The following is a 25,068-nucleotide window of genomic DNA, read 5'->3' on the forward strand; positions in this document are numbered from 1 at the left end:
TCCTTATGGACATGTAGAATGCAATGCATTATGGGAAGGGCCACTACCCAGAAGCAATACCAAGATTGAAGTAATGCAGAAGTCACATTTCCATATACAAATAGTGAAAAAGTGTTACACCTTATTAACTAAAATACTTAGGATTAGAAATGGATGTTTACAGATTTTTAACTTGTTATACTATAAGTTAAAGAAGCCAAGAAATTATATTCTTGGTTTCATTACATTCCAAGTGTAAGCAAACAAAGTTTGAGTGTGAAATGACTTCATGCACAAGCTTTGATTCTTCACATGCAAACTTTATTTGCTTACACTTGATTAAAGAATGAAACCAAGAATATAATTTCTTGGCATCTTTAACTTGTAGTGTAACCAAGTGAAAAAACTTTCAACAGCATGGAAGACTGTTGCATACGTTGGAAAATATGCAACTGGATTTTAAATTACTAGTGTGCATAAGAAGATGACTGACTGACATATCAAAAAGTGGCATATGGGAGATGAGCCTTCAAGATATAAAGTGGCCAGTGGTGTACTGCAAGGTTCAGTCCTTGTCCATTGTTATTCAATCTTTACATCGATGATATTGGGAAGGATTTGATAGGAGCTATTTGTTGCTGCTGCTGATGATGCATAGATAGGTAGGATGATCAGGAATGCAGCTGATATGCAGTATTTGCAGAATGTTTTGAATAGGCTGTAATTGTTGACATGTGAAAATGGCTGTCAGTTTAATGTTTATAAATATAAAGCTATGTGATGAGATATCTGGTGTTGTATTATATTGGATTCAATAAAGCGAGGAATCTTGAAATTTTCATAGATTCCTAGCTGGATTATTTATTACAACTCAGAAGATAATTGCAATGCTGAAAAAACCTTAACTTGTAAGGATAGGGAAGTCATTTTGCCTCTTTACAAGGCCTTGATATGACCTCACTTGGACTGTCATACACAAGTCTGGTCTCCTTAGTGATGCTGATACAATGTAAAGAGAGAAAGAGTATGTGTGTGTATATACATGTAAAGGAGAGTGTTAAAGAATATTGGGACTGAAATACAGTTTATGAAGATAGATTAATAATTTGTGAACTCCAGACATGAGATACTCCACTTATTTTTTAAATTCTTCTGACAATTTGTTTTCCACTTTTAAATAATGTTTTGACATTAACTGTTGACAGAGACAGGCACATCAATTCCAATCATCACTAGACAGCAATTGCTAGATGGAACCTTTGCAGATCTAACTGGAATGTATTTGAAAAACTGAACAAATCATTACAGCAATACCACCTCCTCCTAAGAGCTACCCCAGATTTGTTAAACTAATTACAACTGCAGCCAAAGTCTCTATTCCCAGAGGCTACAGAAAACAGTACATCCCATGTTGGAGCAAGGAAACAGGAACTTTTAGCCAAATATGAAGAAACTGAAGACCCATCTGCTGCTAAGGAGCTCATAGCAAATGCGCGACAAAAATAGAAAGGATAGATAGATCTCAACTATCCACGAATTTGACTTGAGCAAAACTAGCCGGAAAAGCTGGTCACTTCTGAGAAAATTAGGTGGGACAGAACCAACAACATACAAACCACCACAGATAACTCCAGACCAAACTGCTAATCATTTACTGAAAATCTCCAAGATATGTTCTAGCTCTATCAGGAAAATAACTGTGCAATCTACCATCAGAACAAAACCTGAAGATGGGACCTGAGCTTTCTGAACTTGTATGCCCAGTATCTCTAGGAGAGGTACAGGAAGCCTTAAAACTCACAAGGAATGACAAGGCTGCAGGAGTGGGTGGTCTCCTCCCTGAGTTTCTCAAACATCTTGGCCAACAAGGTCAAACATGGCTGGATGCCCTGTTCTCAAAAATTATAACAACTGGAGAACTACCAAAACTATGGCAAGAAGTCAAAATAATTGCTGTGCCCAAACTAGGGAAAGATCCAAATAATGTCAAGAATCTAAGACCTATCTCCTTGCTTTGCTCCACCTTTAAACTCTTTGAAAGAATTCTCCTTAAAAGAATTTCACCACTCATCAAAAGACCACTCTCGATTGAACAAGCTGGCTTCAGGCCATGAAGAAGTTGCTGTGACTAGGTCCTGGCCCTGACAACACAGAGTGAAGCAGGCTTCCAGAAGAAACAAATCTGGTATCACTTTCATCGACCTAACATCAGCTTATGACACAGTCTGGATCAGGAGCCTTCTTCTAAAACTAGGCAATATTATAAGGTGCAAAAAAAATTTCCAGCTCTTAGAATCCATTCTCTCAAACAGAAAGATCACAGAAGTTGCTGTGATCAGGTCCTGGTCCTGACAACACAGATTAAAGCAGGCTTCCAGAAGAAACTTAAATCTGGTATCACTTTCATCAGCTTATGACACAGTCTGGATCAGGAGCCTCCTAAAACTAGGCAATATTATAAGGTACAAAAAAAATTTCTAGCTCTTCGAATCCATTCTCTCAAACAGAAAGATCCGGATCCATATTGGCGGAAAAAAGAGCAGGTCCAGATTCCTCCACAACGGTCTCCCACAGGACTCTGTGTTAGCGCCTTTACTCTTCAGCATCTACATGTCCAACATACCACATACCAGCTCAAACAAATACATGCAAGCCAATGACCTAGTAATCCTCTACCAATCTACCTCTTTTGCCAACCTGGAAACAACCTTGAATACAAACCTAAACATCTCAGAATAGTACTTAAAGCAGTGGTACCTGAAGTCAAATCCAGCAAAAACTGTGTCCACAGCATTCCACTAAACAATGCAGAGGCAAATAGACACTTAACCTCTCTTTCTGTGGAAAGATGGTTGAACACGAGCTTCACCCAAAATACCATAGAATGAGCCTGGACAGAAGCCTAAACCTATAAAGGGCACATCACCAACATGTCCAACAAAATTAAAATGAGAAATAATATAATTTCAAGGCTTGCTGGAACAACCTGTGGGGCAGAAGTCCTAAGGTTGTCTGCACTAGCCCTTGCATTCTCTGCAGCAGAATACTGTGCCCCCATCTGGGAAAGAAGTGCACATACTAACATCATAGATACCCAGCTAAACTCTACCATGCGCACAATTAGTGGGACACTGAGAAGCACCCCTCTCCCCTGGCTGCCTGTCCTATCCAACATTGCTCTACCAAATATATGGAGAAGACAAGCCTTGAGTAAAGAATTTAATAAGGTAATGTGCAACCCACTCCTGCCTCTACACCGGACTCTTAAAAATCCACCTAGTGTTTGCCTAAAATCAAGATACCCTTTCTGATCCATGGATGAACTCTCTCCAACTGCCTTACCATCAACATCTGACGTGCTCTGCAGCCTTGTTTTGCTCTTCCTAGGAAGATTTGGTCATCTAAACTATCACTGAAAATATCATACAGATATAAAATAAGTGGAAAAAGAAGAATTGGAAGACCAAAAAAGAGATGGCATGAGACTGGAACAGGCCACCTGGCCTAAAATTCATGTTAGGAAGAAGAAGAAGAAAGAAGATTGTTGTAATTATGTGACACTTTTATGGTACCTAAGGATTTATCATGGGAAGGAACTCTAACTCATCATCCCTTCCACAGAGAGTGTGTATGTTCTTTGCTGATTTGTATGCAGGATGAAAAACCCAAGTTTCTAGAGAAAAAATCCTACCTCCGGATGAGATCAGCCTATTCCCTCATCATCAATTTCCTGATATGTATCCTCAAGGGGAATGTACAGGATACTATGACACTACTTGATTAAGTTTACATTATTACTAATTTCCTATCAAATTTTCTTCTCAATTAGTCTTTCACTTTTCAGCACTCTAATATCATCATATACTTCTGTCTTCAGTAACACTTCTAACTGTATCAATCCACCTATATCTTAGTCATCCTCTGGATTTTTTTTTCTTCCCTGTTATGCTGTATCTTATACCTATTGTGCTAACTTTCTCTCTCTTCCCCCTTCTGTTTACGAGACCAAACAACCTTAAATTGGCTCTGCTGACACATTCCTGAAATGCTACTGACATTAGGGTACTTCCTAATATCTTCATTTTTAATATGATTCTGCCATTGATGTCACCTGTTCACTTCTAATTTTTCTCAGAACTCTCATAGAGGTCTCTAGTATTTGAGCAACTTCTTTATTTCTAACCCAACTCTAGTTCCATAAGTTAAAGTTTGTTTTAACACTTATATGTTTGCTAGTTTAGTATTTTGGATAATTTATTCAAGTGGCTCCTCACCATACTAGCTTTGCTTATTCTCTTGTCTATTTCCCTATTTAATTTGCCATTTTCAAAAAGTGTCCTAAACATCTGAAATATTTTACTAGTTCTATAGGTTCTCCATTGAGGATGCAGATGAAGTTTTCTACATTCCTACTTGTTTTCATAATTTTGGTCTTTTTAATGCTGATTTTCATAAGAAGTTAGTTACAGTTGTTATTTGATTTAGTTAAAGAATCCTGGAGTGGCTAACTAGGAGTTCATCATCATCTGCATAAAGCAAAGAACTAAGTTCAATATCTCCTGATATTGAACTTAGTTCTTTGTTCTTAGTGGCATTAAACCTGATATCATTCTGATATCAGGTTTAATGCCACTTTCTTTTATATTATGATCCATATATATGTGTGTGTGTGTATCATATTATGGTCAACCCCACACACACACACTTGTCTATACACATTATGGCCATTATGGGCTGTGATCACACAATATACAGCCTCTCCCAGTCAAATCATCCCCACCTTCCTGTGGTAATGGCCTGTTTCCACAAACGAAGCTCTGGTAGGATAAGTACTGCTGCCCTAAATGCACATCTTCTCTAGATGTGAGGAAATGCCAACTAAATCTCTACGTAGTAGATGTCTTTCATCACTCGGTGAAACACCACCTCTGCTTTTTGGAGTGTGAAGTGACTTCTGCCATGTTTCATCCCCAGAGTAGGGCCTCCAGTTTCTGTCTCCCCCTTTTTTTTACATACAGTTTGGGTGATGGTCTTGCTGGACCTACTTATTACACCATTATCATTTTCAATTAGGGAACCAGTTTCTGCTCCATTTGAGGTTACAGCAATAAAAGTTTTCTGCATGCTGGCTGCTAGATAGTGCATGGGACCGAACCCAAGTTCCTGATCAGCTGGTGAATAATCCTGTTGCCACTTACCCTGCCAGGTCATTTCTGGAGAGAGACTGAGTCAATGGTATGCAGGAGGCACTGTCCGAAGCCACACTTGGACTGGAGTCTGGGCTCTCCCTGTATGTGAGTTATGTACACAAGTCCCTCATCCCGGCTGCATGCCCCTTCTCTTTTGTTTTCTGAATCAACTACCCTACACATGAAAGTCGATCATAAAAATACTAGTTTTAACTGCAGATAAAAAAATATCCCATAAAAAATAACAAAAAAAATAGTAGAAAAATATAACAAAAAAATTGCAATAAATAATAAAAATACGTCCCAACCCACCTAAAATAATACCAAAACTTTTTCCAGTAAGAAACACTTCCATATTCATTTCACCAACATTTGAGGCATTAATACAAACATTAGTGACATACATCACCACTTACAGACATCAAAACCTGATCTTTTTTCCTAACAGAACCTCATTTGGCATCCTCCATGATCACAGTCCACCTCAACTACATCCTACCTGATGCATTTTGCAAAAAAAAAAAAAAAAGGGGGGGACGTGCTTTTGCAAAATCTGGTATCCCACTGTCAAAAGCTATCCAACTTAGAATCCCCACTATTTGATTTTCTCTGGCTCAAGATTTCCTTACTTCACTTTACAGCCTTCATTTGCTGCCTTTACCACTCAACTCTGACAATCCTGCTGCCCTTTCTGACTACATATCACTAAATATTGATTTTTTACAAACTAATTACTCAAATTGTGAGATTGTCCTCCTTGGGAATTTGAACGTCTATAACATAAATTGGCTCCCCTACTCCAACTTCCCAGATCAAGCTGGAAGTGAAGCTGAATCACTTGCCATCAAAGGTCATGACCTAACACAAATAGTCACTCTACAACCAGAATACTAGAAATCCTCATTATTCTACCAATGTTCTTGACCTGTTCTTAACTAATTCTCCCTCCAAATATACAATGGATGCCTGCTCTTCCCTTGGTAACTCTGATCACAATCTTATTCAAGTCTCCTTCTCCACAGTTCATCCTCTGCCAAGCCAAGCCAATCTCAGCTTCATACCCTACTGCACTATAATTGTGCCGAATGGGATGACTTCCGGAATTTTTATGCTGCTTTTCCATGGTCAGATTATTGCTTTCACACTCATGATCCAAACACCTGCACTGAACTAGTATCTGAAATAATCCTCACTGGAATTAGTGCCTTCATTCCTCACTCCACTGCAAATGCCTAAAAAAAAACGTGCCTCTGTTGTCCATGTTAAAAATGCAGCTTATGTTTAATGTCTTAAATTAAAAATTCAAGCTTCTCATTCAGCATACACAACAGCTAGAAATGTGTGAAAACGTTATCAGTTCCAAAGCAGACTTTATAAGAATGAAATGTAATAGACTCGTTTCCTGCTCAACTCGCAGTCAAGCCTTCTGGTCCATTGCTAAGGCTGTTGGACATAACTTCTGCCCTTCCATGTTGCCACCTCTCTTGCATCCTGATGGGATTATGGTAACCTTACTCAAAGAAAACCTTATCGAATAATGAAGACGAATGAAGAGTCATCGGCAGAGCTGTGAATCCTGCCTGGATGACCAAAGCAAATCACCTCCCATACTTCTGCAAACTGCCCACTGCATCCCTCCTCTTAACTTTTTAAGGATATCAGAAAAACCCTCATTAATCTTGATACTAATAAAGAAGCTCCTTGTCCGGATGGTATTATTCTGGTTGTGCTCCAGAACTGACATCCATCCTGTATTGTTTATATAAACTTTTATATTGTACTAGCATCTAACCAACAGCAAGCCCACATCCAGCCTGTATCCAAAAAAGGGTGACAAAAGTCAGCCATTTAACTATCATCCCACTGCTTTCACCTCAGTACTTTCAAAAGTGATGGAGAAGGTTGTCAACATTCAGCTTTTTTATTATCTGGAGACTCATCAGTTAATTAGTGATCACCAATATGGATTCCGCCATTCTCATTCTACAGCTGACCTCCTAGCTAATCTCAACTATCTTTGGACTCAGGCCATGGAAAGATTTGGAGAAACTCCTGTTATCACTCAAGATATTTCTAAGGCATTTGATTATGTCTGGCACCAAGGCCTTCTGATCAAACTACCATCTTGTGGCCTCCTTTCTACACTCTGTAATTGGATTACCAGCTTCTTCAGTGGTCATTCATTGTGTGTGTGTGTCATGGTGGATGGCTTCCTCTCATCAGATTTTCCCATCAATGCTGGAGTGCCTCAGGGTGCTGTGCTCTCACCCACACTCTTCCTCCTTTACATTACTGACCTCCTTTCTTCAAATCCTATTCACAGCTCTGCCGATGACTCTTCATTCCTCTTAATCATTCGATAAACCCTACAGTACTCTAATGTTAGATGCCTCAATATAACCAGTGACTGGAAAGCTAATCTCTCCAATATCTTGAAATCAGGTGAAGACCACTTAATAAATAAAAAAAAAAAAACTCAAGCCTGCCTTACCTGCAAGAAAAACCCTACCTCATCCCCCTCTCATTTTTTTTTATAATATTCCAGTTTCCTTTCAAGATTAACTTTCTCTTCTTGGGTTGATGGTAACATCCAGTTTATCCTGGCACAAACATATTACTCACATAGCCTCGAAAAAACTTGTTCTTTTCTATTCTACACATTACTTCTCATCTGAAAACACACCCCAACTCAATATCACCAGAGTTAAAGATCAGTACTATCAACATAAGAAGCCTGAATGGCAAAGAAATGGAGCTAGCTGAGGAATTAGATAAGTACCAGATCGACAATAATAGGGGTGACTCAAACAAAAAAGACGAAAACTGGTGAGATCTTTCTGAGCAATAAATACAAAATGTTATATTCAGGCAATGACAATCAAGGAAAAGAAGGAGTAGCCATAGTATTGTTATGTATCTTTCTTTTTGGATTTTAATCCTATATATCTTATGCTGCCAGTCTTTATCTTTAATTTCATCTAATATATTACTTTATTCTTATTTTATTTATCTCCTTCGTCTGAGTCACTTGATATAGCGCTCTTTCTCCCCTTTTACTCTACTATGTACCCTTAATAAAATATTCTTTTATTTATATTACTGCACTTATCTTAATTCTCTCCCACCATCATCATCATTATCATCAAATTCCTGCCATGTACCCTCAAGGGGTGTACAGGATATGACAGTACTACATGAAAAAATTACATCATTACTAACTTCCTATCTACAATTTTCCTCCAAATCAGTCTGTTACTTGTCAAGACTCCAACATTATCAGATCTTATATTTCTATCGTCTAAGGCACTTTGTACCGTATCAATCCACCTATATCTTGGTCTTCCTCTGGGTCGTTTTCCTGCCAACCTGGCAGAGAACACTTGTTTTGCTAATCTTTCCTCTCCCATTCTATTTAAGTGACCATACCATCTGAGATTAGCTCTGCTAACGCATTCCTGGATGCTGACAATGTCAAGTTCTTTCCTAATATCCTCGTTTTTAATATGATATTGCCATTGATGCCATTAGTTCATGCTTATACTCCTTCTCAGGACTCTCATATCTGCGGTCTCTAGTCTTTGGTCAAGTGTTTTACTTCTGACCCAGCTCTCAGATCCATAAGTTAAAATTGGTTTGAACACAGTCTTGTATACAGCTAATTTAGTGTTCCGACTAATTTCTTTCTTATTCCATATGAATTTATTCAATTGACTTCCCACCATACCAGCTTTGCTGATTCTGTTGTCTATTTCTATATTTAGTTTACCATCTTCAGTAAAAATTGTGCCTAAGTAGCTGAAATGTTTTACTTGTTCCACAGGTTCTCCATTCACAACACAGTTGACATTTTCAATGATTCTGCCTATTTTCATTGTCTTTGTCTTTTTATTGCTGACCTTCATACCATATCTATTACAACAGCTATTCAATTTAGTCAGAGAATCTTGCAGACTTGTAGCGGATTTATTTAGAAGTATAACATCATCCGCATAAAGCAAAGAGCAGACATTAACATCTCCAATTTTGATATCAGGTTTAATACCACATTCCTTCATAATGTGATCCATATAGATAATGAATAACAGAGGGGATAATGTACATCCTTGTCTCACACCAGATGTAACATTAAACCATCTTCCTGTACTTCTTTCAATTCTAACTGCTGACTTACAACTCAAATAAAGACTAAGTATTGCTTGATATAATGCCCCATTGACACCATATAACTGCAGCGAATTGAATAGCTTCTCTCTTGGCACCTTGTCATATGCCTTTTCCAAATCGACAAAACTTAAATACAGATCTTTGTTATATTCCCATGCTTTCTCGACTATTTGTCGTAAAGTGAAGATCTGATCCCGACAGCCTCTATTTGGCCTAAATCCAGCTTGTTCTTCACCAAGCTTTTCTTCCACAATTCTTCTCAACCGTTTCTCAAGTATACTTGCATAGATCTTGCCAGGAACACTCAGTAGGGAAATACCTCTGTAATTCTCACATTCAGTTTTATTTCCCTTTTTATATATGGGTACTATGAGAGCTCTACTCCAATCATTGGGAATTCGTCCCTCTGTCCAGGCTTTCTGAACTATGCAGTGCAGCCACTGTAAGACTCTTATACCACCATACTTCAGCATTTCTGGTCGAATATCATCTACTCCTACTGCCTTTCCACATTTCAAGCCTTTGATGGCTTTTTCTACTTCAAGTATGGATATGTATTCCTGACTGCATGCCTGGTCAGTGTTTTTTTTATCACTGTGCTGTCATCACTGCTTGTTTCATTTAGCAGTTTTTCAAAGTAATTACTCCATACTTCAAGGATATCTTTTTCTCCTGTTTTCATTTCACCTTTATCATCTCTAATTCCTTTTACAGCACTCTTTCCTCCATTCCTAAGCTTCTTCAACAACCTCCAGAATATTTTGCCACCTTCTTGATATTTATTTTCTATATTCTTGCCAAAGTCCTCCCATGACTTTTGTTTAGCTAGTTTTACACACTGTTTAGCTTTCTTACATTTGTCTCTGTATTCTGTAAGAGTAAAAGCTGACTTATTTGCCAGGAACTTTTGATATGCTTTCTTCTTTTCCTTCACTGCCTCTTTAACTTCCTGTGTCCACCAGGGAGTTCTGATTTTTTTATCCTTGCACACAACCTCACCACATGCCTCTCTGGCAGAATCAATCAATGTTTCCTTCAGAGTTTGCCACTGAATCTCCATGGTTTGATTCCTGTTCTCAAACTCTTTCATTTTCTTTTCAATAATACTTCTGTATTTTAGTCTACAGTTCACATCTGAGAGCTGCTCAACTTTTATTCGCTTTAAAACTTTCTTACATGTTATTCTTTTCAGTATGAAATTCAATTTTATCCTACTCAAGACTAAATAGTGATCACTTCCAATTTCAAATCCTCTGTACACTCTGGTGTCCTGCACCAGGGAGAAAACATCACTATCAACAATAACATAGTCAATGAGACTTTTCTTATTCCTAGCCTCTTCTCTCCATGTGAATTTGTGCACATTTTTATGTTGGAACATGGTGTTAGTAATAACCAGTCCATGTCCTGAGCAGAAATCCAACAGATATTTGCCATTATTATTAGCTTTGCTCTTTTCTCCAAATTTTCTGAAAACATTTTTGTATGTCTGACAATCATTTCCTACTCTACTATTTAGATCCCCAACAAGGACCAACTTTTCCTTTTTCATTGTGTCAGTTGCTTTTTCTAAAGCCTCAAAAAATTCCTCCACTTCTACCTTGGTAGAACCTTCTGTGGGACCATAGGCACAAATAAGTCTCATTGTCCAGTTCCCCATTCTCATATTTGCCCACATTACTCTACTTGAGACTGACTGCCATTCAAGAAGATTAGCCTCGTATTTTGTGTTGAATACTATGGCTACTCCTTCTTTTCCTTGATTGTCATTGCCTGAATATAACATTTTGTATTTATTGCTCAGAAAGATCTCACCAGTTTTGGTCTTTTTTGTTTGAGTCACCCCTATTATGTCGATCTGGTACTTATCTAATTCCTCAGCTAGCTCCATTTCTTTGCCATTCAGGCTTCTTACGTTGATAGTACCGATCTTTAACTCTGGTGATGTTGAGTTGGGGTTTGTTTTCAGATTTGTTCCAGTAGCTGACTTTTCGCTGTTCGCCCTGGTCCCCTGGCGAAAACAACGGGGGCCTTGTTTAACCGGGCGACGCCCCAGCCGGCATGAAATTTTGTCATGTTGTACCATCATTTTTTATTTTGGTTTAACCAATAAGAATACAATTTGGTCGGCTAAATCCCAAATTGCCAGCCCATCCTCGTTCGTTCAGTATCAAAGTAGATACCCATCAGGGTGCACCACGAGAAGGTGAGGATTGGACATTAGGTCAGAAGCTCTGGTCGGTTCTCTGCATTCCTTTAAAGGCTATGTGGAGGTCTCCTCTCAGTTATACAGCTTTGACCCTTAAGCACCCCATTTCTCTCCCACATGCAAATAAAACGTTTATTTTCTACCAAGTATATTTTCCATCAGTTCTTTGCAGTCTCATTGGCCTCTCTATAATTTTAGTCTTTTCTAATTACACAACAATCTAATAGAGTTCACCCAATAAGTATTAACAAAACTTATTTTTTTCGCTGCGCCAGCTAATACCTAGGACAGATGGGATTCTTACCAAGGGCGACCCTTTCAGAGTGATACATGAAAATTAGATCGAATTTAATCTTGTCCCTCCATTTTCTTAATTTTTCTCACAGTTGTAGCTCGCTTTAGATATTTATACACTTGGGTTTAATCCGCTTAGTTCGTTAGTATTTTATGAGCGGCTGTTTGAATTCATATGACAAAAGCAGATCAGGCAGGTACTTGAATGAAACATTTTAATGAGCTTGAGGAATTATACAAATATACATTATAGACATAATATTATTAGGAATGCCCTCAAGTTAAACCAGAGGCTCGAAATAAAATACACTAGATACACATACAAACTTGCATTGACCACTATTATAAGCATCTTCAGCATAAATATATAGGTAATTATCATGCCATCCTAATACACATGGTCATAAATTAACACAATAACACACTTCATACATTAAGCTTAGCTCGTTCAGATATATACTCGGCCTCGTAGGGCAAACAATTCTTAACACAATCTTGGGCCTGTACTAAGTCATAGGATATTCTTACAGTTCCTTAATTTTAGTCCATTACAAAATTCTCTTAGGGGATCACACTCTTCTATAACTGGAAGTAAGAATTCAAAGTTCTACCTTACCGTCTCTGATCTTAATTTCCTTGACCTTCGTCCTGCCTTGTCTGGTCATCAAGGCCTTATGTTTTAGTTTCCTATAAGGATATCTCCAGTCGGACTGCATGAGCGGAATCTCAGCAGGAAAATTGGGAGGTGGCACGGCAACGTCGCTTTGAACAGACGGCATCCATTTGGTTCCTCCGTTGCACGACAACGCACAGCTATCCTAGTCCAAGGATATGGCTTGGCCCATTCCTAATGCTGCGACAGATGAACCAAATGCCTTCCACGACTAGCCAGGAACTTCTCCGATGGCGAACTCGGCCACTGTCTGAGAGATCAGGAACCAGGAATCCAAGAAAAAAAGCCCTTGAATGGCCTTTTTGTTAAATTTTCTCCTCTCGGCATTTCTCGATCTTCGCGATACGTGCCAATGCAGTCACGTGTGTTCACGTCAATCTCCTTAGCTTCCTCTAATTAGTCGCACGTATAGCTGTTTTCTCTTCCTGGAAGGCGCTTTAGTTTCTCCTTCCAGTACTTCTTTCCCTCCCTTCTTATGCATAATACAGGACGGCAAAAGGTGACCCTTGAACCCTGACTCACAGGCTTTGCTACTTTAGTACAAGAAACTGGGTTCTTAAGTGGATTTAAGCTTACATTGATCTCTACATCTGGCCCACACTAAATACAGATTATATTTAAAAGCTCTTTATACAATTTTATACAATTCCTAAATTTTAAATTGATTTGCATTCACAAACAGCTTACATTTTATTCTATTGCCAACATTCCACATTCTCTGCCTAAGTTGAATTAAAGTTGTGACCTGAATAATTTATGTTAAACATTTCTTAGCATATTCAGGACACAACAGTATTCCACACAAAATATGAGGCTAATCTTCTTGAATTGCAAGCAGTCTCAAGTAGAGTAATGTAAGCAAATATGAGAATGGGGAACTGGACAATGAGACTTATTTGTGCCTATGGTCCCACAGAAGGTTCTGCTAAGGTAGAAGTCGAGGAATTTTTTGAGGCGTTAGAAAAAGCAACTGACACAATGAAAAAGGAAAAGTTGGTCCTTGTTGGGGATATAACTAGCAGAATAGGAAATGATTGTCAGACATACAAAAATATTTTGGGAAAATTTAGAGAAAAGAGCAAAGCTAATAATAATGGTAAATATTTGTTAGATTTCTGCTCAATGGACTGGTTATTACTAACACCAGTTCCACCATAAAAATGTGCACAAATTCACATGGAGAGAAGAGGCAATGAATAAGAAAAGTCTCATTGACTATGTTATTGTTGATAGCGATGTTTTCTCCCTTGTGCAGGACACCAGAGGGTACAGAGGATTTGAAATTGGAAGTGATCACTATTTAGTCTTGAGGAGGATAAAAATTGAATTTCATACTGAAAAGAATAACATGTAAGAAAGTTGTAAAGCGAATAAAAGATGAGCAGCTCTCAGATTGAACTGTAGACTAAAATACATGACGATTATTGAAGAAAAAAATGAAAGAGTTTGAGAACAGGAATCAAACCTTGGAGATTCAGTGGCAAGCCTTGAAGAAAACTCTGATTGATTCAGCTAGAGAGGCATACGGTGAAGTTGTCTGCAAGGATAGAAAAATTAGAACTCCATGGTGGACACAAGAAGTTAAAGAGGCGGTGAAGGAAAAGAGTATATCAAAAGTTCCTGGCAAATAAGTCAGCTTGTGCTCTTAGAGAATACAGAGACAAATGTAAGAAAGCTAAACACTGTGTAAAACTGCTAAACAAAAGCCATGGGAGGACTTAGCTAAGAATATAGAAAATAAATATCAAGAAGGTGGCAAAATATTCTGGAGGTTGTTGAAGTAGCTTAAGAATGGAGGAAAGAGTGCTGCAAAAAGAGTTAGAGTTGATAAAGGCGACATGAAAACGGGAGAAAATGATATCCTTGAAGTATGGAGTAATTACTTTGAAAAACTGCTAAATGAAACAAGCAGTGACGACAGCACATTGGTAAAAAACCACTGACCAGGCATGCAGTCAGGAATACATATCCATACTTGAAGTAGAAAAAGCCATCAAAGGCTTGAAATGTGGAAAGGCAGCAGGAGTAGATGATATTCGACCAGAAATGCTGAAGTATGGTGGTATAATATCTCCAATTTTGATATCATGTTTAATACCACTTTCCTTCATAATGTGATCCATAGAGGGGATAATGTACATCCTTGTCTCGCACCAGATTTAACATTAAACCATCTTCCTGTGCTTCCTTCAATTCTAACTGCTGACTTACAACTCAAATACAGACTAAGTATTGCTTGATATAATGTCTTACAGTGGCTGCACTGCATAGATCAGAAAGCCTGGACAGAGGGACGAATTCCCGATGATTGGAGTAGCGCTCTCATAGTACCCATATATAAAAAGGGAAACAAAACTGAATGTTCCTGGCAAGATCTATGCTTGAGAAACGGTTGAGAAGAATTGTGGAAGAAAAGCTTCGTGATGAACAAGCTGGATTCAGGCCAAATAGAGGCTGTCAGGATCAGATCTTCACTTTACAACAAATAGTCGAGAAATCATGGGAATATAACAAAGATATGTATTTAAGTTTTGTCGATCTGGAAAAGGCATATGACAAGGTACCAAGAGAGAAGCTATGCAATATGCTACGGTTAGTCAGCAGTTAGAATTGAAGAAAGTACAGGAAGATGGTTTAATGTTAAATCTGGTGTGAGACAAGGATGTACATTATCCCCACTGTTATTCATTATCTATATGAATCACATTATGAAGGAAAAGGGGTATTAAACATGATATCAAAATTGGAGATGTTAATGTCAGTTGTTTGCTTTATGCGGATGATGTTATACTTCTAAGTAAATCCGCTACAAGTCTGCAAGATTCTCTGACTAAATTGAATGACTGTTGTAATAGATATGGTATGAAGGTCAGCATTAAAAAGACAAAGACATTGAAAATAGGCAGAATAATTGAAAATGTCAACTGTGTTGTGAATGGAGAACTTTTGGAACAAGTAAAACATTTCAGCTACTTAGGCACGATTTTTAGTGAAGATGGTAAATTAAATATAGAAATAGACAACAGAATCTGCAAAGCTGGTATGGTGGGAAATCAACTGAATAAATTCATATGGAATAAGATAGAAATTAGTCAGAACACTAAATTAGCTGTATACAAGACAGTGTTCAAACCAGTTTTAACTTATGGATCTGAGAGCTGGGTCAGAAGTAAAACATTTGACCAAAGACTGGAGACCGCAGATATGAGAGTCCTGAGAAGGATTATAAGCGTGAACTGATGGCATCAATGGCAATATCATATTAAAAATGCGGATATTAGGAAAGAACTTGACATTGTCAGCATCCAGGAATGCGCTAGCAGTGCTAATCTCAGGTGGTATGGTCACTTAAACAGAATGGGCATAGAAAGATTAGCAAAAAAAGTGTTCTCTGCTAGGTTGGCAGCAAAATGACCCAGAGGAAGACCAAGATATAGGTGGATTGATATGATACAAAGTGCCTTAGACGATAGAAATATAAGATCTGATAATGTTGGAGTCTTGACCAGTAACAGACTGATTTGGAGGAAAATTGTGGATAGGAAGTTAGTAATGATGTAATTTTTTTCATGTAGTACTATCATATCCTGTACACCCCTTGAGGGTACATGGTAGGAATTTGATGATGATGACATTACTTCTCGTTCTCTCAACCTTGTCTGAGATCTGGCCAACTTTGGAGTACTGTTCCCACATTTGCGACGGAGCACTCAAAACCTTTCTAAGAATTCTTGATGATATTCAGAAGAGGGCAATCTGTTTAATAGATGACCCTTCCCTCAAAGACTCCCTTTATCACTTTATCATAAGCATTCTGTTTCAGCACTGTACCTGTACTAATAGTTACTTTCATGGGCACTGCTCCTCTGAATTGGCTGCTACCATTCCTCCACTTTCTTCTAATCAGAGAAGAACTAGAACAGCCAGTGGCCAACACTCATATGCTGTCCAGCTTTAAACACACCAAAATAACTTCTCATCAGCCTCCTTCATTCCATCCACCTGTATTCTTTGGAACAATCTTCCCCATACTGTTTTTCCCACTGAGTACAACCTCAACTCTTTAAGAAATGCATTAACAGGCTATATTGTTCTCCTTAATCACTTGTCCATATGTGGCACTGTAGAGTTATAGGTCTTGTGACCTTTCATCCTTTCATATGTGGAGTCAACATAAAAAAAAATATATATATATATATATATATATATATATATATATATATATATATATATATATATATACATGATGAATAGGGTGTATACCTGTCATATACTTCATTTCACATCAAACCATCTTCCTGTACCCCCTTCAATTTGAACTAATTTAAGTGCTTACTCTCCTTCAATTCAAAAAGTCCATATAAAGACCATGTAAAGACTTGAGTATGATTCTCGCAATATGAATCAAACCGAAGAATCAAATCATATACATAACTACTATTTAGATAAATAAATAAATAAATAGTAGTTATGTATATGATTTAGTAGATATGTATATGCTTTGTTGGAAGTCCAAAGGGGCTCAAAATGCTGTTTTAGTGGTTTAGAAGTAAACCTCTAAAACAGCATTTTGAGCCCCTTTGGACTTCCAACAAAGCAGAGTGGTGATTTCACACTAGGTGATGAAATTTTCCTATCATCTAAAATATACACACATACATATAAAGTACGTTTATATATGCATGATTCCATTTTGATGCTAGTGTACAGAAAGAAAAAAAAGGTCATGTGAATATACAAATTAAGTTAAATTTCTCTTACCTTGGATTCTTGATCTAGTTTCCATTCTTTATCCCTTAATTCATTGTATAGTGCATTGCGATCCTTTTCAAGTTGCTTCAGGTAACGCAACAGCTGATTCTGGAAATTAAACATAATTTTTAAAGATATATGGATATCTATGGCATAAAGAATATATGCATGTGATGATTTTAAATCAAGAATTCTTTTATTGTATTATGAATGCAAATTTAGTTATCCTAATTAGTTCAGTTCTGCAGTACCTGATGAGTTCAGGTTAGAACACCAATATGATAATCAAGGAAAGAAATGAACACAGAAAGTGACAAAGAAATAATGACTGAGTATGACAGGAAGATAGAAAGAAAGAAAAATAAAAGTTGATGTTGTTTTTGAATTATTCTCAAAACTGAGGGGAAGTAGCACATTTAATATGGAAAATGTGAAGTTGAGTCTAAATATCTGCAACAAAAGAACTGATGATATTGAGGAATGTGAGTGGGAAGGATACCAATGATATACTCATTAAAAATATTTAATATGAAAATAAGAGAGAATATGCATGTTTCACTCTCTAATGTTTAAAATGATAAAATGATAGAAGTGAGTGTTTTTTTTTATTTGCAAACCTATAGTACATTTTAACCCATGGGTGGGCTAAAGATAATTTTTTATCAATTTTATACATACATACATACATATATATATATAAATTGTATTTTTTTAAATTTATTTTTTACGTAGTCTTGAAACCCTGCTCAGAGACCACACGTGAAACTTTTTCAAGCCACTTGGCCAACCAAGCCAGCAAAGTTAATCATGTAATGCATCTAGCACACTTGCTGTATGCCGTCCACTGTTTTATATTACAAAGAGATAATGGTAAGCACTAGAAGGGATCAGATGAAAACCACAAATGAGTACTAAGAATGAGTACAAAGCACAAATGAGTACAAAAAAAAAAAACTACTAAAACCTCATTTTGCATAATCTTTTCAGAATCACTTACTCATTTAAAGGATTCTGGAAAGATTATGCAAAATGAGGTCTTAGTAGTTTTTTTTTTTTTTTTTTTAAACTGCTACACAAGTGTATAATCTCACTAGACTCTTTACACAAGAAGTTATTATCAAGATAAGAAATTAAAGAAAAATGACTAATTTATATCATGGCGTTCTACGAGAAGAGAGATGAGACCAGATTTATCTTTACAACTGTATGCAATGTTGTTGAGATGTTCTTTCTGAATTTCAAAACTTCTCCTAGTTGACTTATTAAGCTTTGCAACAGAAACAGATGATCTTGTAGACAATAGGATGCTTTTTGTAAAGGAAAAACTGTCTTTTGGGGATCTGAAAAATATATTTAGTGGCTTGAGTAATGGCCTAATATCTGAACTTTATTATTACTATTATTTATGGTGGAGTCTGGATCTCATTGAGGGAGATCCACATTAGCATTTACACACACAAAATCTATCATACCTTTGTAAACTTGTATATTAACGATATAGGTGAAGATTTGGATGGAGATATTTAGTTGTTTGCAGATGATGCAAAGTTGGGACGAACCCATGAAGAGTAGTGAAGATGTTGTGGCCTTGCAAGAAGACTTGAATAAATTGAGTGATTGGGCACGGAAATGGGGATGTGAGTTCAATGTTGCAAAATGTAAGGTTTTAAAATTTGGAAAACAAAGATGGGATGCAGAATTTATGCTTGGTGAGGATATATTGTTGGAGATGGAAGAAATAAAAGATCTGGGGTGATAGTGGATAAGGATCTGAAATTTAGGGAACACATAGCCAAAATTGTGAAGCCAACACAAAGGCTTCTGGGAATGATGCAGAGGACACTGACATGCAGAAGTAGGTAGATTCTTATTCCTTTGTATAAGGCTTTGATTAGGCCACACATGGATTATTGTGCCCCAGATTTGGTCACCTGGTTTTCGGAAGGATGAAGAGATGTTGGAAAGGGTCCAAAGGCAACTGACTAAGGTAGTTTCTGACCTCTGGAATGTCGAGTATGAGGAAAGATTGAGAAGATGCAATTCGCAGTCTGGTGGACAGGAGGAAGAGGGGAGATATGATAGAGACCTAACAAGTTGGTAAGGGGTTGTTATAGGATCAATGCTGGAGAAGTTCTACAGAAAATAGTGGGAGATCGGGGGGGGAGAACCAGAGGTCATCCCTGGAAACTGTATAAAGAAGGTGTGAGTAGGGGAGTGAGAGGCAGGTTTTTTTCATGCAGAGTTGTAAATGATTGGAATGCCTTGCCTGAGAGTGTGGTATCTGCAAAGAGTTTGAATGTGTTCAAGGCACAGCATGATGAGCTGTGTGTGTGATAAAAGGATCTCCCAGATGAGTCTTTGACTCCACGAGGTCTTGGGGTAATAATAATATAACTCATTCGCCACTCTCCACATAAAAACAGCCAGTTAAGCTAAACACTTTTAGCATCGTGTTGATATCTCATCACCCCCCTATTACTGAATTCTGATTCTGTTTGTGTAAGAGCTCTATAACTTCCTCCTCATATAACTGAGTTTCTTCATCCAAAGAACTCATATATCTCAAACTCAGCGGCACATGAGACATTGTTACCATCATTGTTTTCTTGCATTTCTACCCTAAATGGACTTAAGTCATTTGATATCATTAGTAGTACCCCCCCCCCCTCCTCTCCTATCTCTTCTGCCATTTCTAAAAATAGTATATCCATTACACTTGATTTCAGTTACCATATCTGATTCTGATAGCCAGGTTTCACTAATATCAACAATCTTAGGCCACATCATATTCAATAAAGCAATGAACTCAATCCTTTTGTTTCTGATATTTCTGGCATTTGTGTATAGATATAGCAAATACTACCTAGCCTATACTTATAATTAGATAAGCAATCTATTGACCTTGTTGTAGAATTTCTCTTTTCCCTCCCCAGACATACTTGAAAGGTCCAAACCCAAAGCATATTTTTCCACCCCTTCGCCAGATAGATAACCATGTTTGAAGCCATTCATCTTTATCATGTTTGCATACCATAGCTGAACTTTTACAATCATTATACTCATTCCTCCCTTGATATAGTTTCCCTCACTCTCTACTTTAGGGCTCATACTAATAAGCAATTTTTCCACGCTTCTGATGCCAAATGAGTGTATTCTCATTTCATACATTCTTTCATGCAAGTTATTCTTTCTTCTGCTTGCAGCATAACAACATAATTCTCTTGCGTTGTCACTTGCTTGCAGAGTGAGGTTATTATCACACTCAAATTTAACTTTCTGTACAATTGTTGTAACTCTTTTAGCTTGCTCCTTATAATTTTCATAACTGAATCCATATGAATATAGTATTCCTTCCACATCACATTTTCTTAAGAGGAATGCACATTCACTTCACTCCTGCCTTATTTCTTTTTCAAAATCTAGGGACACTTTTCAACATTGCATCATTTAAGTATTTTTTTAAATGCTTCCCATGCACTGCTGATATCCTTTCCATCTAGCAACTGATACCATGGGACAGACCTAATATAATTCTCAAGTTAGTCATAATTTCCTCTTTTGTAGTTCAGCATGTTACCTTTTCTTAATGGAACATCCATAAATTTAGCCAAGTCAGTATGGCATGATCACTATCACCAACTGGAAGCAGAGAAGTCGCATGTTTATTCACTTCCCACCCCTTGCAGATTGACACTATAATCAGACCAATTCTTTGACCTTGAGGTCTTTTCCAGTGCTTTTGTTATTTTGAGACTATGCATCAGTATGGCATACTGGTACCTTCATTAATAGTGCCACTGACCTACTGATGTGGAATAGATTTAATTTTCAATTTTTCTGCTAGCAATGAATGCATACTGGTGCCAGTTTTACAAAACACTGGTTCATTCTGTTACATACTGCTCAGGAAAGTTGACTTGCAACAGCTCTATAACTTCGGTTTCATTCTTCTCATGAGATTTCATAACTATTCAATCAATGTTTAAAGTTTTTTTTCCCACTTAGCTATACTATAAGTATGCCAAAAAATTTCATTCTTGGTTTCATCCTTTATCGAAGTGTAAGCAAATAAGGTTTGCATGTAACGTCACTTCACAACTGGGCTACTTGCATATACAGGCTAATAATTTCACATCAGTATATCCCATAATGGAATGCACATATCCTTGCAGACATGTATAATACTATGCATTATGGGAAGGCCACTACTCAGACTGATTTCGACCTTTATTGAGGCCTCATCAATGGGAGCCAGACCCAGAAGTGATAACAAGATTGAAGTAATGCAGAACCAAGAATATAATTTCTTGGCATCTTTAATTTGTATTCAATGTTAAGATAATTAAAGTTACCCATGATGATTACTCACTTTGCACCCATGAAGTTTATTTGTTAGTGCATTTCATCGTCAGCAACTGATCCACTAGATCTTTAACAACACCCCACTATATATTTGACCTTAGACGTTCATCTCACACCAAATGGCTTCAGACTCACTGCCACATGGAAATTGTTACTAGTGTTGCACTCTAGCTTTCTATTCTAATTAAACTAAAATAATGCCTTATCATTAATAGCACATCTCCTATATTGTCTATCCTTCTAAAAGTATCGTATCCTTTACATCTGATACCAGTTAGTATATCTACCTCTGATAGCCAATCTCACTAATGCTTACAATCTGAGTCATCAGCATATTCACCAAGGCAACAAACTCGACCCTCTTTGTTTCTGATACTCCTGGCATTTGAGTACAGGCATAATAAGTTATCTGCATGATTTTTTGTATACTCCCTTCTTTAGTTTGCATGCCCAATTAGACAACTTGCAACTATTCTTACTTAATGCCTTACTTATGCAGACATCCAAAAATAGAAAAAGAAAAATAACAGTGAAGTCACCAGCCTCTTTCTTCAAGTAATAACAATACTTTTCTTTAAACAGAAAACAATTGCTATTACTATTTTACAACACACCAAATTCATGCAAAAGTTGCATGTAAATCCTTTGAGCAAAGAGTTCTGATTTTTTTTTTAAAACTATAAATATATATCGGTACCTGAACTTACCTCAGTAAGACTATCCAGATCTAATTCTGCTAATAATGCTGAAACTCCTGAAATTAGAAATAACACTGTATCAAGTTTTTTCACTTTGTTACAAAGAAAATTATACTTGACAAGAAGTTATATTCTTGTTTAATCCTTTAATCAAGTGTAAGCAAAGTTTGTGCGTAATTTTACCAAGGTAGAATTCATCAGTACCTCATTTGTTTTAATTAAATGTATAAAATGTGTTTAAAGCATTTACCTGAATAGTATATTTAACCACTCACATGGCCATATGGATGAAACACATTAAATAATTGTTTTGTTGACACCTGTATAGCTTAGTGGAAGTGGCATGCTGTGCTGTCTACAGTGCTAAGCTGTCCAAAGAAAGAGCGTTGTAAATCCAATTCTAGTTGCTGATAGGTATCTAAAATTTAGAGGACATATTGCTAAAATTATGATGTTACTAAATAATAAGTATAGGATGTTATTTTTAGGCAATAACGATGAAGGAAAGGAAGGAATAGTGATAGCATTCAACACCAAACACGAAGATAAACTTCTTGATTGTAAGGGAGTTTCAAGTAGAGTTATATGGGCAAACTTCAAAATGGGAAAATGGACAATGAAATTTATTTGTACCTATGGTCCCACAGAAGGTTCTCCAAAGGAAGAAGTGGAGAAATTTTTTGAGACAGAGCAGGCAGCTGACAAAGTAAATGGAAAAAAGTGGTCTTTGTTGGAAATCTAAACAGCAGAGTAAGAAATGAATCCCACCTAAAATATAGTTATGGGAAAATTTGGAGAAAAGGGCAAATCTAATAATAATGGCAAGTATCTGCTGGAATACTTAGGATATGGACTAGTCGTCACTAACACAGTGTTCCAACATGAAGATGTGTTGAAGCTGGTTCAAGTTACACAAGTGTATAGAGGATTGGAAATTGGAAGTGACCATCACTTAATTCTAAGTAAGATAAAAAATGAATATGACAATGAAAAGAATAATATGAAGAAAGTTTTAACAAGAATTAAAATTGAGAAGCTTTTACAGGTAAACTGTGGATTCAACTATACGAACATTATTGAAGAAAAAATGAAACAATTTGAAAACAAGAACGACACCCTCCAGTCTCAGTGGCTAACTCTAAAGAAAAAAAAAAAAAAACATTGATTCAGCTAGGGAGGTATTCATTTCAAAGAAATTATGGAGACTATAATCATGTTAGAAATAATTACTTTAATTTTCTGATGTTTCGACCTTCATATTAAGATCATCATCTTGAGTATACACACACATATATATACACACAGAGACAAGCTATGTTACATTTCAAACAATATGCCAAAGAGACAATGATTTGATTAACCATTTTCTACTGGCCTGACATCTAGTGGAAAAAAATACATCAAAGCTATATTCTATTTATAACATCATCAGAAAACAAATTTATATAGACAGTTTTATTACAGCAAAAGTGGTGTCCTAATTTAACACGAGAGTTATTATTATTATTATTATTATTATTATTATTATTCAGGCCTCCAAGGAGTCAAAAGACTCATCGAGGGAGGTCCTTCCTAAGACAAAGTCTGTCAAGACTCACTGAGGGGAGGTCCCCCCCTGAGAAACACAAAGTCTATCATACCACTCTTTAAACTCACTGACTGTTCTCGCTCCCACCACTCCATCAGGCAATGCATTCCACGGCTCAACCACCCTCCACACAAAGAAACCACTCCTCACCCTCTTGCTCACAGCTTCCTTTCGTAACTTCCAGGGATGGCCTCTTGTCATCACTCCTTCCCACTGATCAACCAAGCGAAAGAACTCCCCAGTGTCAACCTTGTAACCACCTCTCAACAGTTTAAAAGTCTCAATCATATCACCTCTCCTTCTTCTATCCACCAAACTCTGCAGTCCACATTCTCTCAGCCGATCCTCATAACTATCCTTGTACAGTCCTGAAACCATCTTTGTCATCCGTCTTTGTATCCTTTCCACAGTTAATTTATCCCCTTCAAATCCTGGGGACCAAATCGGAGAACAATAGTCCAAGTGTGGTCTGATCAGAGACTTATACAATGGAATGATAACCCTCTTATCTCTGCAGGTCAGTGTCCTTCTCATAATAGCAGCAATCCTCTGTGTTACCTTCACCACCTTTGCAATATGTCCCCTAAACTTCAGGTTTCTATCAATCATCAACCCCAGATCTCTTGTCTCCCCTACTTCCTCCAGTATAACTCCTCCCATAGAGTATGCAGCATCCCATCAATGTTTCCCAAACCTCAAGACCTTACATTTTGCTGCATTAAACTGACACTCCCATTCATTTGCCCATCTATCTAGCTTATTTAAATCCTCTTGCAGGGCTACCACATCTGCACTATTACTAATAATCCTTCCCAGCTTCGCATCATCTGCAAACAACTGAATATCCCCCTGCAATCCACTGGCTATGTCATTGATACAAAGGTTAAACAATATAGGTCCTAGTACTGAGCCCTGTGGGACCCCACTTGTAACCCTCTGCCTCCTGGAAACTGCTCCACCATACACAACTCTCTGATACCTATCAGACAGCCAATCCTGAATCCAGTTGACTTTGTTATATTAGAGTTAAGATTCTGGATTACTTAGTCCTATTTATAATTAACTCTTAGACGAAAAGGTTATGTGAGTAAAATATGTGCCTTCCATATTCTTGGGATTTTTAGACCATTATTGTTAAGGTGGTTGATAAGAATTTCACA

The 25,068-nt window shown here is 37.2% G+C and overlaps 1 protein-coding gene across 4 annotated transcripts in view; it reads right to left on the reverse strand.

Annotated features, from left to right (window-relative positions):
* The window catches only part of LOC150097944 (coiled-coil domain-containing protein 169-like), a 113,735-nt gene that overhangs the window by 35,403 nt on the left and 53,264 nt on the right, over positions 1-25,068 (reverse strand). For all 4 annotated transcript variants that reach the window (XM_090406021.1, XM_090406017.1, XM_090406018.1 and 1 more), the window contains exons 4-5: positions 22,330-22,376; positions 17,270-17,368 (exon numbers count right to left, since the gene is read on the reverse strand). In XM_090406021.1, coding sequence (XP_090262147.1) covers positions 17,270-17,368; positions 22,330-22,376 — 146 coding nt within the window. The remainder of the gene's footprint in view (positions 1-17,269; positions 17,369-22,329; positions 22,377-25,068) is intronic.

Source organism: Typopeltis vanoorti, chromosome 16, assembly GCF_054136105.1.
Source record: "Typopeltis vanoorti isolate ZY-2024b chromosome 16, IOZ_Tvanoo_1.0, whole genome shotgun sequence".
Classification (NCBI taxonomy): domain Eukaryota; kingdom Metazoa; phylum Arthropoda; class Arachnida; order Uropygi; family Thelyphonidae; genus Typopeltis; species Typopeltis vanoorti.